This window comes from Grammomys surdaster, unplaced genomic scaffold (assembly GCF_004785775.1).
Source record: "Grammomys surdaster isolate TR1022 unplaced genomic scaffold, NIH_TR_1.0 1164, whole genome shotgun sequence".
Classification (NCBI taxonomy): domain Eukaryota; kingdom Metazoa; phylum Chordata; class Mammalia; order Rodentia; family Muridae; genus Grammomys; species Grammomys surdaster.
This window is the reverse complement of record NW_021605583.1, coordinates 6,198,396-6,213,321: the sequence shown is the minus strand read 5'-3', so window position 1 is coordinate 6,213,321 and position 14,926 is coordinate 6,198,396. Positions and strand designations below refer to the sequence as shown.

The window sequence follows — 14,926 nt, the reverse complement described above, 5'->3', positions numbered from 1 at the left end:
ATAGATAGATAGATAGATAGATAGATAGATAGATAGATAGATAGATACAAACAAACATACATACATACATATATGGATATAGATATAGGTTTTTCAAGACAGGGTTTCTCTGTATAGCCCTGGCTGTCCTGGAACTCACTCTGTAGACCAGGCTGGCCTCGAACTCAGAAATCCGCCTGTCTCTGCCTCCCAAGTGCTGGGATTAAAAGCGTGTGGCACCACCGTCCAGCTGATCTATGATTTCTAAGATGAGCATTGCACTTCTAAGTTATTGCCCCTGGCCCCTCGCACCCCTCACACCATTGAGAAAGCACAGTATTTAGTAGGTCTATTTGGGCTCTGGAGACAGCACGTTTCTCACTTGGGTGTTCTCCTTTGGCCCATATGCCAAGTGACTCAGAAATCTGCTCCCTTTGAAGGGGCCTGGAACAGGAGAAGGCTCTTCAGGCCATTGTGCAGGTTGCTCTACCACTTAGACCTTATCGACAGACCTGGTAGTACGTCAGTGGCCAGTAGGGATGCTGTGTGGAGCCTTTGGCGGGTCCCTATAAATGAATAACAGAAGAGACCTTTGAGATTTTGGAGCAAGGTTCTGCCATCATCTGCAAACAATTGTTCGTTCACCTTTTGAGAGACAACTCTTCTCCTGTTTATTGGGCCTTAGTGGAAACAATGTCTGACAGTGGGTTATCAAGTTACTCTGTGGTCTGAGATGTCCATCATGAGACGTTATCTAGCCTACCAAGTCATAAAGTAGGGTGTGCACAGCAGCAATCTAGTATCCAATGGAAGTGGGATACTGTTAGCTACGCCAGCATAGCTGACTGAGTTCCTTGGATCGGCGGAGGGCTGAGGGCGAGAGAAAGAAAGACAAGGAGTCATCTGGTAAAGACCAAATGCTGTATTTTCAACTGCGTAGCTCCCTTTTATACTCCCCACAAAACAGGCACACAAACAGGAACAGAAACAAAACAGGAACAAAAACAAGAACAAGGAGATACACTTGGCAGCCTATCACCTAAGTTTGGATGTCTCTTCAAGCAGTCTTTTTGGGGAAATGCATAGAGACAGGGGAGCGGGCATAACAGCACAGGTGCAGAGGATGGTGACTCACAGTATATATGTGATTAGGCACAAGCAGGTCATGAAGGCACAAGCAAGTTACATGAAGAAGTTGCCCACATGCTTACGGCTTCTACTCCTGTTGTGATGCCAACTGCTGTCATCATGTAGCTATAGCATGTAGCTATAGCCCGGTGGGGTGTGCCCTACTATCAGTTGACTGAGGAAGAGAAGACTAGGACCTGGTTTACTGATGGCTATGCATGTTATCCAGGCATCACCAAGAAGTGGATAGCTGCAGCATTACAACCCCTTTCTGGAACAAGCCTGAAAGATACCAGTGAGGGGAAATCTTCACAGTGGGTAATACATATGGTCATACATTTTATTTGGAAGGAGAAATGGTCAGATGTGTGACTGTTTACTGATTCGTGGTCTGTAAACAGTGGATTGAATATACGGTCAGGGACTTACGAGCATGATTAGAAAATGCGTGAGAAAGACATCTGGGGAAGAAGTAGAGTGGATAGATCTCTCCAAATGGGCAAAGGATGTGAAGATACTTGTGTCCCAGCTAAATGTTCATCATAAGGTGACTTCAGCTGAAGAAGGAATTCAGTAATCAAGTAGATAGGATGACCCATTCTGTGGACGGACAGCCTCTTTCCCAACCCATTCCTGTCATTGACCAATGGACCCATGAACAAAATGACCATGGTGGCAGAGATGAGTACTCTGCATGGACTCAACAATATGCATTTCTACTCACCAAGGTGAGCAGCTACAGCTGTTGCTGAGTGTCACATCTGCCAAGAGCAGAGACCATCACTGGTACCGTTCCCTGGGGTGACTAGCCAGTGATCTAGTGGTAGGTTGACTACATTGGACAACTTCTGCTGTGAACAGGACAACATGTTGTCCTCACTGGAGTAGATATTTATTCTGGTTATAGATTTGCCCTTTCCTGCACGGCCACCACCCATGGACTTACCGAATGCCTTCTCCACCATCATGGTATTCCACACACTATTGCTTCTGACAAAGGACTCACTTTATAGCTAGAGAAGTGTGACCGTGGGTTCATGATCACGAGATCCACTGATCCTGCCATGTTCCTCATCATCCTGAAGCAGCTGGCCCGAAAGAAATATGGAATAGCCTTTGGAAGACATGGTTACAGCACCAATTACGTGGCAGCAGCCTGGAAGACTAGGGTTAGTGTTCTCCAGAAGGTGCTATGTGCTTTTAATCAGCATCTAGTATATGGTATGGTTTCTTCCGTAGCTTGGATCTGCGGGTCCAGGAATCAAGGGGTGAAAAAGGAAATCGTTCCATTCACTATCACCCCTAGTGGCCAACTAGAGTTTTTGCTTCCTATTCCCACAACCTTAAGTTCTGCTGGCCTATAAGGTTTGGTTCCAGAGTGGGGGAACACTCCTGCGAGGATCAACAACAATCCCCCTGGCCACTCTGGGCTTCTAATACCCTTAAACCTACAGGCTAAGAAAGGAGTAACAGTGTTAAGAGGGGTGACTGATACAGATCACCATCAGGAAACCGAATTGCTTCTCCACGGTGAAGTAAGAAGATTGTGTCTGGCGTGCAGGAAATCTATCAGGGCATCTCTTGGTGTCACGACATCACCCTGTGATTAACGTCAATGGGAAACTACAACAACCTAACCCAGGCAGGGTGACAAAGGGCACAGACCCTTCAGGAATGAAGGTATGGGTCACTCCTCCAGCAAAGACCTGCTGAGGTGTTTGCTGAGGGTGGAGGAAGAACAGAATGAGTAGTAGAGGAAGATAATCTTAAATTCCAGCTACGAACAGTAGTTACAGAAATATAAGTGACAAGAGTGTGTTTCATGCCGGGCGGTGGTGGCGCACGCCTTTAATCCCAGCACTTGGGAGGCAGAGGCAGGCGGATTTCTGAGTTCGAGGCCAGCCTGGTCTACAGAGTGAGTTCCAGGACAGCCCGGGCTACACAGAGAAACCCTGTCTCAAAAAACCAAAAAAAAAAAAAAAAAGAGTGTGTTTCTGTCATATATTGTTAAGAATGTGTTTGTATGAATATTTGTGTTCTCTGTCTAGCTCTAGCATGTAATGTAACATCAATTATAAGAGAATGTCCCTCATGGAACATTGGCCCCTATTCTAAAATTTATAATGTATTTGCAGTTGTATGATGGGTAGTTGTATCTATTGTATTAACTGGAATTATAGCCTGGTTAAATATTACAAGGCATTGGGATTGTATGAGATAGTTACATCACATTTGGCATAATTATCACCTGGTTATTGTTTTCGGGCATGAGGAGATATGATTGTGTCAAGTTGGCTAGGGGTGGAATTGTGGTGGCTTTTTTTGTTGTCAGCTTGACTACGTCTGGAACTAAACCCCAAGTGGCTGGGTTCACCTGTGAGGGAATTTTTTTTTTCTTTATAATTTGAAGTGAGTTCAAGGCAGGTTTCTCTGGGGAGTCCTGACTGTCCTAGAACTCATGATCCACTAGCCTCTGTTTCCAACATGCTGGAATTAAAGGCCTTCTACATCTCTGCTTCCCCCTTCTCTCGCTCATCTTTCATGGAACTGCTGGTTAATCTTGACCCTCAGGAAAGATCCACCTTTAGTATGAGATGTCCCTTCTGCTGGCAGCTCATTATGAGCATAGAAGAAGGAAGCCTGCTCTCTTTTACTGCTTGCCTGCATGCTCTTTGGCACCTTCATTTCTTCATTAACATTAGAGACTACCTCACGGGGCAGTGGTGGTGCACGCCTTTAATCTCAGCACTTGGGAGGCAGAGGCAGGCAGATTTCTGAGTTCCAGGCCAGCCTGGTCTACAGAGTGAGTTCCAGGACAGCCAGGGCTACACAGAGAAACCCTGTCTCGAAAAGAAAAACAAACAAACAAACAAACAAACAAAAGACTGAGCATGGTGGCACATGCCTTTAATCCTAACACTCAGGAGGCAGGAAGATCCTTGAATTTGAGGTCAGGCTGGTCTACATATCAAGTTCAAAGCTAGCAAGGGATATATGGTAAGGCTGTCTGAAAAGAATATGTGTGTGCTGGTGATATGGCTCAGTGGTTATGAGGCCCAGGTTCTGAGGACCTGGGTTCAATTCCCAGTACCCACTCGGCAGCTCATATGGCAGCTCATGTCAGATCCAGATCTGACACCCTCACACAGACGTAAGTAGAACTAAATAAATCATTGAAAAACGAAAGAGCCACTTCTGCCTTTTTACCAGGTAAACCTCAGGAAAATTGACCCGAGAGCAGGAAGGCGCTTACTCAGAAGTCTTCAGCTAAAGCTAAAGAAATCAAGAAAATCAGGATTCAGATAAAATTAACTTTCCTGTCTATTCTAAGGTAAAACAGAATAGCCTCAAATCATGTAGTCAAGAACAGCCTTGAATTCCTGACCCTCCAGTGTGTTCCTTCTAAATGTTGGGATCACAGGCATGTAGCACCATGAATAACATGGCTATTTGTGTGTGTGTGTGCTTCTGCACTCATACTTCCAAGCATGGACCCACAAACTCCCATCTCCCCCTTCCCTCCTTGCCCCTCTTCAGCAGGAAGCAGCCAGATCTGAATCAGTGCCCTTGTACCCAAAGAGGCTGGGGTTGTTTGATTGGAACCCCTGCTCAAGCTAGGAAACCCCAATTGCTCTTCCCCCATCTCCCCTGTAAGAGAACTCTGGGCTAACTTGTCATCTCTCTCTTTCTCCAAATTCCCAGCTACCCACCCAGTTCACCCTCTTTACCTTATATGGGCATAATCCCAGCCCTAGCCCATAAAACCCCTTTGCTTTTAGCCTGGGCACGTTACTTCTCTGACCTCCACCTGTGAGATCAGTGAACACTTACCCAAAAGCTGGCTTTCAATAAACCTATCTTTATACTTTTTTTTTAAATTTTTTTATGAGTACACTATAGCTGTCTTCAGACACACCAGAAGAAGGCATGAAATCCTATTAAAGATGCTTGTGAACCACCATGTGGTTGCTGGGAATTGAACTCAGGAAGAGGAGTCAGTGCTCTTAACCGCTGAGCCATCTCTCCAGCCCTCTTTATACTTGATTTGGCTTCAATTGGTTCATTTAGTCCATGGAGAAACAAGCCTATCTATCTGTCTATTTATCTAATCTATCTATCCATCCATCCATCCATCCATCCATCATCTGCCAGTTTCCAGAACCCCTACTTTCATTCTTGAGGCTGACTCCCACTCCCGGCTCAGCCTCATCCTCAGAGATCACACAGACACAGGTGTTGCTGAAGGAAACTTTAATAAGGTATGGCTGATTCTTCTTGAAGGTCAAAGAGGAAGGGCATCACATCTGTAAGAGAGTTCAGAGGAGCTTGCAATCTTGACCTGCTCTGCCCCGGGATCTGCTACGCTATCTGACAGAGCTTAACGTCCCAATGCTACCACGTTTGAAGCCCTTCTGCCTGCTATAGCAGAATCCTCTTAACTGATAAACCCTCATACTTTTTTACCCAGCTCGAATGCCATTGTGCCTGGATTCTAGGCTGTGAGCAGAGCCCGAGGCAACCTCAGTTTCCCTATTTTTTTTTTTTTTTGCACACAAACTCCCACTCTCATGGGAGGTCTCAGAGGAAGGCATCACTTAGAGGGTCTCAATCACTCCTATTCTCCCCTGCGTCCTGCAGATGTCTTTGGAGTGTGATCTGGGGAGGCACATCCAGCCTAGAGTCTGGGCCTCAGGTCCCCCACCCTCGGGCTCATGCATGAAAAGGCTTCACACCTGGCTGGCTCATGCACTGTTGGATACTTTGCAGCCGAGTGGAAGCCAAGGTTCGGGCCTCCTCCGAAAACCGGCGATGTCCCTCCTCAGTCAACTTCCAGAGGCAGGCTTGAGGCCGAGTGCTGGCCTGGCTCTGCTTACTGACCGGCACTTTCTCAAAGCTGTCTCGGAAACAGAGATTGTGACGGACCGTATTCTTCCAGGCTTCTGGAGCTGTCCGGAAAAAAGGAAAGTGCTCTCTGTGGACAGGGAGGAAGAGTAAAGAAAGGCATGGCGCCTCTGAAGAGGACGCACTCTGGTCCTTGTTCTTCCCCAGGGCCAGGAGCCTCAGCTTCCTCTCAGGGCAGAGCAGGACAGGCTGGTCTGGAATTGCACTTTGCTGACAGAACGACTCAGTTTATGAACCATCTTTTCTTTCTTTCGGTCTTTGAGACAGTCTAATGTAGCCCAGGATTGACCTTGAACTCCCTGGGTAGCTGAGGATGACCTTAAACCCCTGGCCCTCCTCCTACCTCTGAATCCTGAGTGCTGGGATCACAGGCCTGTGCCACCATGCTAGGACTGAGAAATTTCTTCTTTTAAGCCCAGTTTACTGTCCCCCAACCTCAGGCTCACTTTTGGCCCTCCCTCAAGAGCTGGGGACTTTGACAGTAGGATTAAAGCAGAACCAATAACAGGATTAAGCCACCCAAGAAAAAACCATTCTGAGACAAGGGACTCTGCCTAAACCAGGAAGGCTTCTGTCACACTCACACATGCCCATCAAAGCGGAATATGAGCTGGTCATGGCAGCTTAATTCTACCACCCAAGAGGCAGAGGCAGGTAGAGCTCTCATTTTGAAGGCAGCCTGGTTTACATAGTGAGTTCTAGGACAGCCGAGGCTACACACAGAAACCCTGTCACTCGGGAGGCAGTGGCAAGTAGATCTCTGAGTTCAAGGCTAACCCAGTCTATACAGTGAGATTCAGGCCAGCCCAAGCTACAAAGTGAGTCCTTGTCTCAAAAAAAGAAGCCCTCATTTCAATGATCATATACACAGACACATACAATGCAAATTCTCAGTGAGGCTTCCTTGACCCTCGGAGGTACAGGGTTCTGTACCAGACAGGACAATCTAAGGGACGGAAAGTGGGAGATGTTGTTGGGGACACTGGAATTCTATTCTGGCTAATCTTTAGGGGCAGGGTGGGAGAAACTGCAACTCGACCCAGGAGAATTGGTATTTGAGGGAAGGCTGAACTTTAAGAGGCGAAGGGGTGGGAGGGGTTATGTTCTTGAATGTTGAGCAGGCATACATTTGCCTGGGGAAATAAAATCAGAAGGGGAAACTGAGTCAGCAGCCCAGGGCCAGGTTGGAAATTATTAAACCCTGACCCTCCCCTTCCCCTTCTTAAAGGGCCCCCTGGGCACATACCGAGTGAAGCTGTAGATCTGCTGTACGTTGAGACCACAGGGGGGACTGTTTCTGAGTGCCAAAGCAATCAGATGGAAGTAATGGAGCGGGGGACGGGACCAGAGCCTCCCCTCTGGCCTGATGGCTTGCGGAAGCTGACTCTGGAGTGGGGCCCTTGTGGGAAGGGATGGGAGAGTCACAGAGGAGCTGTCATCATGGTCCTTGGCCTCCTCCTCTTCTGTAAGCTAGAGGGGCACAGAGTAGGATCTGGTCCTGACTCCTCGGCCTCGGCTCCAGTGTGCGGCGGCAGAAAGGGGAGTGGTCTAGCATCCACTATGCAACCTTCTCCCCAGCCCCAGGGTACAGGTCGGGTCTAGACACGTTCATCTTTTATTGGCCCTCAGAAACCCAGCTGCTGATGCTTCAACCCTGTGCCCACCCATCCATACCTCCTCCCAGATGCTAGGGGAAGAGGCAATGTGCTTCTCCTTCTGCTTCCTCTTCTGCTTGCGAGGAGGTGACAGCGTCTCCGAAGCTTCCAAACAGCTGTCTTCTTCCTCTTTCAGGGCTGGCTGGCAGGCAGGCAGCACAACTGGCGGGTCTTCCTTTTTAACCTCCAGCTTGCCGGGAGGATACACGATGTTTGGGTTCACCCACATCCACAGATTGGGTTTAATGTCCGGACCTGGGTAGAGGAATAGGAGATGTCTCAAATTCACTGGCTTTAGGGAGCAAGGTGCTTCCAGCTCAGGAGATGGAATCCTGGCCACATAACTCACTACTTACCATCATTATCAGGGTTGGGTATTTTTTCCAAAGGCAGTTTTGGTGGCTCAACAATCTGGAGTCTGTATAGGGCAACTGGCCAAGAGAGAGAGAGAGAGAGAAAAGAGTCAAGAGAGAGGCAGTTTTGGTGGTTCAATTATTTGGAGTCTGTATTTGGCAACTGGCAAAAAGAGAGTCAAGACATTCTAGAATTTCCACTGTTACCCCATAATCTGGGGCCTTGAAGATCTCCTGGGGCAGGTGTGGGCTAAGCCCAGGTAGTATATGCTATAGAGACCGGTGTTCCCTTCACCTCTGACCTCAAGCTTTCTGCAGTCTTTTCTTACTTCACATACTCTACCCTTGAACAATCTCACGCCTGTCAGTTACCATCCATAAATCCACCGCTCCCAAATCTGGCTACACATCATTGCTAGTTTCTACGGCAGAGTTGCAGAATGGATGTTGTTGCTTGGATTATTGACAAGTACTTCAAACTCAGTATCTCTTCTCTCTCCTGGTCCTCTCCCTCCACCCCTCCTCCTCTCTCTCCCCTCTGCTCCTTTTCCTCCTGATGTGAGTTTCTGTTATAATTCCCAGACTGGCCTCAAACTCACTATACCCCTGCCTCAGCCTCCCAGGATTACAGACATGTATCACACGGCCAACTTCAAGATTAGCATAATTTAATTAAATTACATTTTCTTGGGCCTGCAAGATGGCAGCACATCAGGCAATGTTCAGCCCTATCTCTCAGCCCCTGCTCAGAAGTGTCATTCATTATATAGCCTGACCTTAGTAAATTAGGAGTTAGTTACCCCCTTATACAGTTGGTTGGACTGAAAGTGGAGGTCACGGATGGTGGAATTCCTGTCTGTAGGTAGGACAGCCAGGGTTACAAAGAGATCCTGTCTTGAAAAACCAACCCCTCCCCACTTCCAACCCCCAAAGACGGAAGGAAAGGAGAACAAACTTAGGTGCTGTGCAAACCATCACACCACAAAGGAACCCGAGAAGCATCAGCTCAGATTTGAGAATTTTCTGTTACAAATTGTAGTGGTGTTCTGGGGGTTTTGTTTGTTTCTCAAGACTGGGTCTCTCTGTATTGCCCTGGATGTCCTGGTACTCCCTCTGTAGACCAGGCAGTCCTCGAACTCAGAGAACCACCCTTCCTCTGTCTCCCGAGTGCTAGGATAAAAAGTGCGCCACCACTGCTGGGCTTAAACTGCAGTGTCTTCATCGGACAAAATTCTTTGTTTTTTCTTTTTATGGGGGGTGGGAGGGGAAGTCTTTTTTTTGGGGGGGGGTTGGTTTTTTCGAGACAGGGTTTCTCTGTATAGCCTTGGCTGTCCTGGAACTCACTCTGTAGACCAGGCTGGCTTCGAACTCAGAAATCCGTCTGTCTCTGTCTCCCAAGTGCTGGGATTAAAGGCACGCACCACCACTGCCCGGTGAGGGGAGGTCTTAAAGGCATTCACCAACACACCCAGCAAGTTCCCTCCACCCTGTGAGCCCTGGTGACCACATTCAGGTCATCTGGTTTGACAGCAGACTCCTTTACCTGCTAAGCCATCTTGTCTGCCTTTATTGTCTTTATTGTGGGTTTATGTGTGTGGCTCGCATGTGTGGTGTTGAGCATGGATGTGTTTGGGCACCCGTATATGTGTGTACGTGAGAGATGTAGAGGATGTGTATTTGCTGTCGAGCTTCTGAGTGGCAGAACACGAATATACATGGGTATGTATGCAGGCACCTGTATGAGTGCATGTGAAGACCAGGACTTCCGGTGTCTTCCTTGGTCATCATCTACCGCATATATATTTCTTAAATTACAGTTAATTGGTGTGTGGGGGTACATGTGTTATGGTATGTATAGGTCATAAGTGTGAGTCATCATCCTCTGCACCTGTGCTGTTATGCCCGCTCCCCCGTCTCTATGCATTTCCCCAAAAAGACTGCTTGAGGAGAAATCCAAACTTAGGTGATAGGCTGCCAAGCGTATCTCCTTGTTCCTGTTTTTGTTCCTGTTTTGTTCCTGTTTGTGTGCCTGTTTTGTGGGGAGTATAAAAGGGAGCTACGAAGTTGAAAATATAGCATTTGGCCGGGCGGTGGTGGCACATGCTTTTAATCCCAGCACTTGGGAGGCAGAGGTAGACGGATTTCTGAGTTCGAGAGTTTGAGGCCAGCCTGGTCTACAGAGTGAGTTCCAGGACAGCGAGGACTACACAGAGAAATCCTGTCTCAAAAAACAAAAAAAAAAAAAAAAAAAAAAGGGGGCTAGTTCTCTCTGACAACTATATGAGACACAGGTAGCACGAACCTTTACCTGCTAAGCATGTAACTGCCCCTAGTTTTTTTTTTAGGACAGTTTCTCACTGAACCAGAAGTACCCCTCTACTCCTAAATGCTGGGGTACAGGCACAGTCATGCCTAGTTTTTGAGGCAGGTGCTGGGGATTTGAAATCAGAACCTCACATACTTGCAGAATTAAGTGCTCTTAACCACTGAGCACTGAGCTCCTTGGCCACCATGTTTTTGTTATGAAAACCAAAAGACCTTAGGGCTAAGGTTACAGTTCATCGGTAAAGCCCTTGTTCGAGAGGCACAAGTCTGGGATCCAATCTTCAACCACAACACAAGGCAAAACATTGTTTAAGACTGTACTGAGGGCTGGGGAGATGGCTCAGTGGTTAAGAGCACCAACTGCTCTTCCAGAGGTCCTGAGTTCAATTCCCAGCAACCACAACCGTCTGTAATGGGATCTGATGCCCTCTTCTGGTGTGTCTGAAGACAGTGACAGTGTACTCACATACCTGAAATAAATAAATCTTTAAAAAAAAAGATTGTATTGAGACGGGGGTGGGGGAGGTCTCACAATGTAATCCTGGCTGGTCTATAACTTGCAATGTAGATTAGGCTGGCATTGAACTCAGAGACTGGTCTGCCTGTGACTCCTAGTGTAATACCATATCCAGCTTTAAAGGCTTATGGCTTTACTACCATCATTCCACGGTATGTAAGTATACAATTGATGTTTATTTGGATTGTCTTGTGTTAAAATATTTGTTTTATCCAGTAGAGTGGTGCAGGCCTTTAAACCCAGCACTCGCCAGGCAGAGGCAGGTGGCTCTCTCTGAGTTCAAGACCAGTTCCAGGACTGCCAGCAACACATCCAGAAACCCTGTCTTGAATAATAAAAACAAAAGACACAACAACTTTGATTGACAAACACATCCGTAAGGGTGCACGCCTGTAATCTCAGTCGTGGGAGTCTAAACTGGAAAATTGTGAATTTGGGGCACAAAAACAGCATGACAACTTTGACTGACATAAAACATAGTAAAGCCAAGGTGGGGGGGTTATACAGGGTAATATAATCCCAGTCTGGAACTCCTGAAAGTCTGAGGTGGAAGGATTACATTTGGAATGCAAAAATTATTTAACACCTTTAGAAGACATACAAGCAAGCATATTAGAGCCTGTGAGATGGCTCAGCCAGTCACAGAGCTTGTGGCCCGGCCTGCCGATTTGAGTTTAACCTCATCACAGAATTCGCGCTCCTGTAGGACCTACTGACTTCCATGTGTGTCATACAGTGAGCCTGTCTCACAACAAACGGCATTTTCACACACATATATAATGATGTCTTTGATCAGATTTATCCCATTTCCCTTTGTTGACCCCCTTTATTCCTCCACTGGGGGAAGGGGAGGGCAGAGTCTCAGCCCACGAAGCCCTTGAGTGTTGCTGAAGCCCAGGGTAACCTTAGCTGCAAACCCTCCTGCCTATCTCCCAATCTCAGTCCTTGAAACAGCAGGGTTCCTGTAGGCTGCACCACTGTTTTCATTCTTGGCTGTCTTTTTGGGGATGGTTATGTTTCCTCAGTCTCTACACTGGAAAGCCTCAGGGTTCAGCCTTGGTCCAAGTGTTTTCACTCCTTAAATTCTAACCATATACCAAAGCCACTCTAAATGTGTCACCAATCACATTTCTACCCAGAACCCCGTGCCCCAACATCTAACGGGCTACTTTACTGTTCCTACACGGATAAATAGCCCCAAGCCAGGAACTCCAGCCCAATGCTACAAGTGCGAGAACCTGTCTCAAAACAAAACACAAAACCTGTCCAAGAAACAAAGACTAGGACCTTGCAGAAGACACCTTTAGGATGGTCTAGAACTCCTGGGCTCAATCACTCCAGTCTCAGCTTCTGGAGAATCAGACGTGGGAATGACGGCTCTATCAATGGGGAAAAGCAGTGTTGACCCAACGACTTTGCACTGGATTTAAAAAAGCACTTTAAAAGCGAGGGTGATCACTTAGAACTACTGAACTTCCGGCCCAAGGAAGAGGGAAAAACTTATAAAGAACAGGTCCACCATCCTTCTGGCAATATTAACTCCATCTTGTACTACGGATAAAACAATGAGAGGTGTGCTAGCAGTCTGGACGGTGGCCGAAGCCTACAGCACCAGTAGGTCAACTGTTAAGACTTGAGGCAAGCCTGGGCTTCAAAACAAAACCATAAACAGCAACAACCAGAGAGGCAAGGATATCTCCCCAAAGAGAACAATGATTGTTTTTACACCGAAAAATAAAGCCTACGGCCTGCGAAGCTCCCATGCGCAAGCGCCAAAGCTCAGACGACGTCTGGGAATGTTCGGGGGGTCGGGGGGTGACGGGATAAAAATTGAGAGGGACTCAGTTGCCGTAAGGGCCACACCCATTCCTGCATGGAGTTCGAGACCCTGATCCCAGTGAGGTGGCGAGCCTGGGAAGCCAGAGGCAGTCCGCCCACTCGATGCCGCGACAGCAGCCCACGCGCCCCTCCCCCACTGCCCCACTCACGATTTTGCTCGGCCTCGGACAAGTGTGACGTGGTGAAGGACAAGAAACACTCGTTGCCCATATCCCAATCCAACAAGCCCGGGACCTGGCCATGGAGGCTGGCCCAGAAGTCCCGGGCCTGGACTTTGGGGTCCACTTTTAAGGCTTGGGGAGACGCGTGGTGCGGGGTGCAGGAGGCGGAGAGGCTCGCCTGCGTGGAAGGTGCGTCCTCAAACCCCGGGCAATCGCGGGTGGGAGCGTCCAGGAGTGCAGCGCCCCTGCAGACACTCCGGATTGCCTCAGGATCCAACCAGCTGGCGCTCATCAGGTTTGCCTGCAACTGCGGATGTGGCTGTGGCTCCGCTGGTAGCGTGCCTGTCTGGCAAGTTCGAAGCCCGCACCTCCGAAAACCAGCGTCTGGAGCTACACGGCTAGAACCAATCACACTTGGTGGAAGCACAAAAGTCAAAGTTAGCCTAAAGGACAGGAGCAAATCTGTGCTACCCGAGACCTTGGCTCGAGGGGGTGGATCTCTGGGTGGACGGGCTAGGGAGTGGAGGGGATGGAAGAGGAGTGTAAATGCGGGGGCGTGGTGGTGCAGGCTGCTAGACCAGCGAGGTCTTTTTATAAAAAAGGCAAGGAAAAAAAAAAAGCAGGGCGTGGTGGTGCACTTCAGGCCTTTAATCTCAGCACTCTGGAGGCAGAGGCAGGCAGATCTCTGTCAGTTCAAGGCCTACAGAGTTAGTTTCAGGAGGCTACCTACACACAGAAACCCTCTCTCAAAAATAAAGAAATAAATGAATGAAGAGAAAAAAGAAAGACAGGATGGCTTAGAGGAGGGTTAAGGTTCATCAGGTGACTTTCCCCCAACCGAATAAATAAAATAAATAAATAAATAAATGTCATAACAAAATAATTTGAAGATACAGAAGAAACATATTTCAGACCATTCTCTAGCACATTTGAGAAAAGCTCTTACTTAAAGACACAATAATCCCATGATTGTATTAATATCTGTATTTCAGAATTCATGAAAACTTTGAAAGCATATCAAGTTTTTTTTACAAAGGTTTTATGTTTTATTTAATTAATGCATTAATTAAGCTTTTTGAGACAGGGGTTTCTCTGTCTAGTTCTGGGTGTCCTGGAACTCTGTAGACCAGGCTGGCCTTGAACTCACAGAGATCTGCCTGCCTCTGCCTCCTGGGTGCAGAGATTAAAGGTTTGTGCCACCATGCCCAGGTGTATTTTATTTTTAACTAAATTTATATTTCATAAAAGTCTTAAAACAGTTTATCCAAGAACCTTAGTAGATAGTAGAGCAGAGATTAAATTAAATAACAAAGTGATTTAATTTTTTTTGGGGGGGGTGTGGGGGTTTGAGACAGCCCTGGCTGTCCTGGAACTCACTCTGTAGACCAGGCTGGCCTCCAACTCAGAAATCCACCTGCCTCTGCCTCCCAAGTGCAGGGATTAAAGGCATGCGCCACCACTGCCCGGCATGTTTTTTGTTTTAAACTTCAAGTTTACAGAAAAAGTCCATCTGCTGTAAAAAATTTCTTTACCTCCTTATTAACTTTTTATTCATTTTTTCATTTATTTTTCTCAGTTCCAGGAACCGGTGGGCCTTGTACATGCTAGGTGAGTGCTGTACCATGCAGCTCTACTCTCGGCCCTCTGTGTACATAGCATGGAGACACATGTATTTCTGTCCCTTTCAGGTTTTTGAAGTTTTCAGAGGCTGGACTTTGAACTCTGTGTCCTGAGAGTAGCTGGGAAATCTTGAATCTCTTTCATCTACTCCTCAAGATTAATAAAATAAATAATAATAAAATACACCTGGGTGTGGTGGCACAAACCTTTAATCTCTGCACCCAGAAGGCAGAGGCAGGCAGATCTCTGTGAGTTCAAGGCCAGCCTGGTCTACAGAGTTCCAGGACAGCCAGAACTAGACAGAGAAACCCTGTCTCAAAAAGCTTAATTAATGCATTAATTAAATAAAACATAAAACCTTTGTAAAAAAAAACTCAATATGCTTTCAAAGTTTTCATGAATTCTGGAATACAGATATTAATACAATCATGGGATTATTGTGTCTTT

At 47.1% G+C, this 14,926-nt stretch overlaps 1 protein-coding gene across 1 annotated transcript; it reads right to left on the bottom strand.

The window, feature by feature from the left end:
* Positions 1–5,358: 5,358 nt before the first annotated feature.
* Positions 5,359–12,923, bottom strand: Foxr1 (forkhead box R1). Its single transcript, XM_028783672.1, has 6 exons — positions 12,848–12,923; positions 8,021–8,095; positions 7,684–7,919; positions 7,256–7,479; positions 5,841–6,079; positions 5,359–5,411 (listed from the first exon to the last, which is right to left on the bottom strand). The coding sequence occupies exons 1-6, from the start codon at positions 12,906–12,908 to the stop codon at positions 5,359–5,361; spliced, it is 888 nt and encodes a 295-aa protein (XP_028639505.1). The 5' UTR covers positions 12,909–12,923.
* Between the last annotated feature and the right edge of the window lie 2,003 nt (positions 12,924–14,926).

Excerpts from the sequence above, each read along its gene's own strand:
- Foxr1 (XM_028783672.1), bottom strand. The coding sequence starts at position 12,908 with ATGGGCAACGAGTGTTTCTTGTCCTTCACCACGTCACACTTGTCCGAG. Across the intron at positions 7,480-7,683 it reads CCCCTAGCATCTGGGAGGAG|CTTACAGAAGAGGAGGAGGC; the intron begins GTATGGATGGGT and ends GTGCCCCTCTAG. Across the intron at positions 6,080-7,255 it reads CAGATCTACAGCTTCACTCG|AGAGCACTTTCCTTTTTTCC; the intron begins GTATGTGCCCAG and ends CCCTGTCCACAG.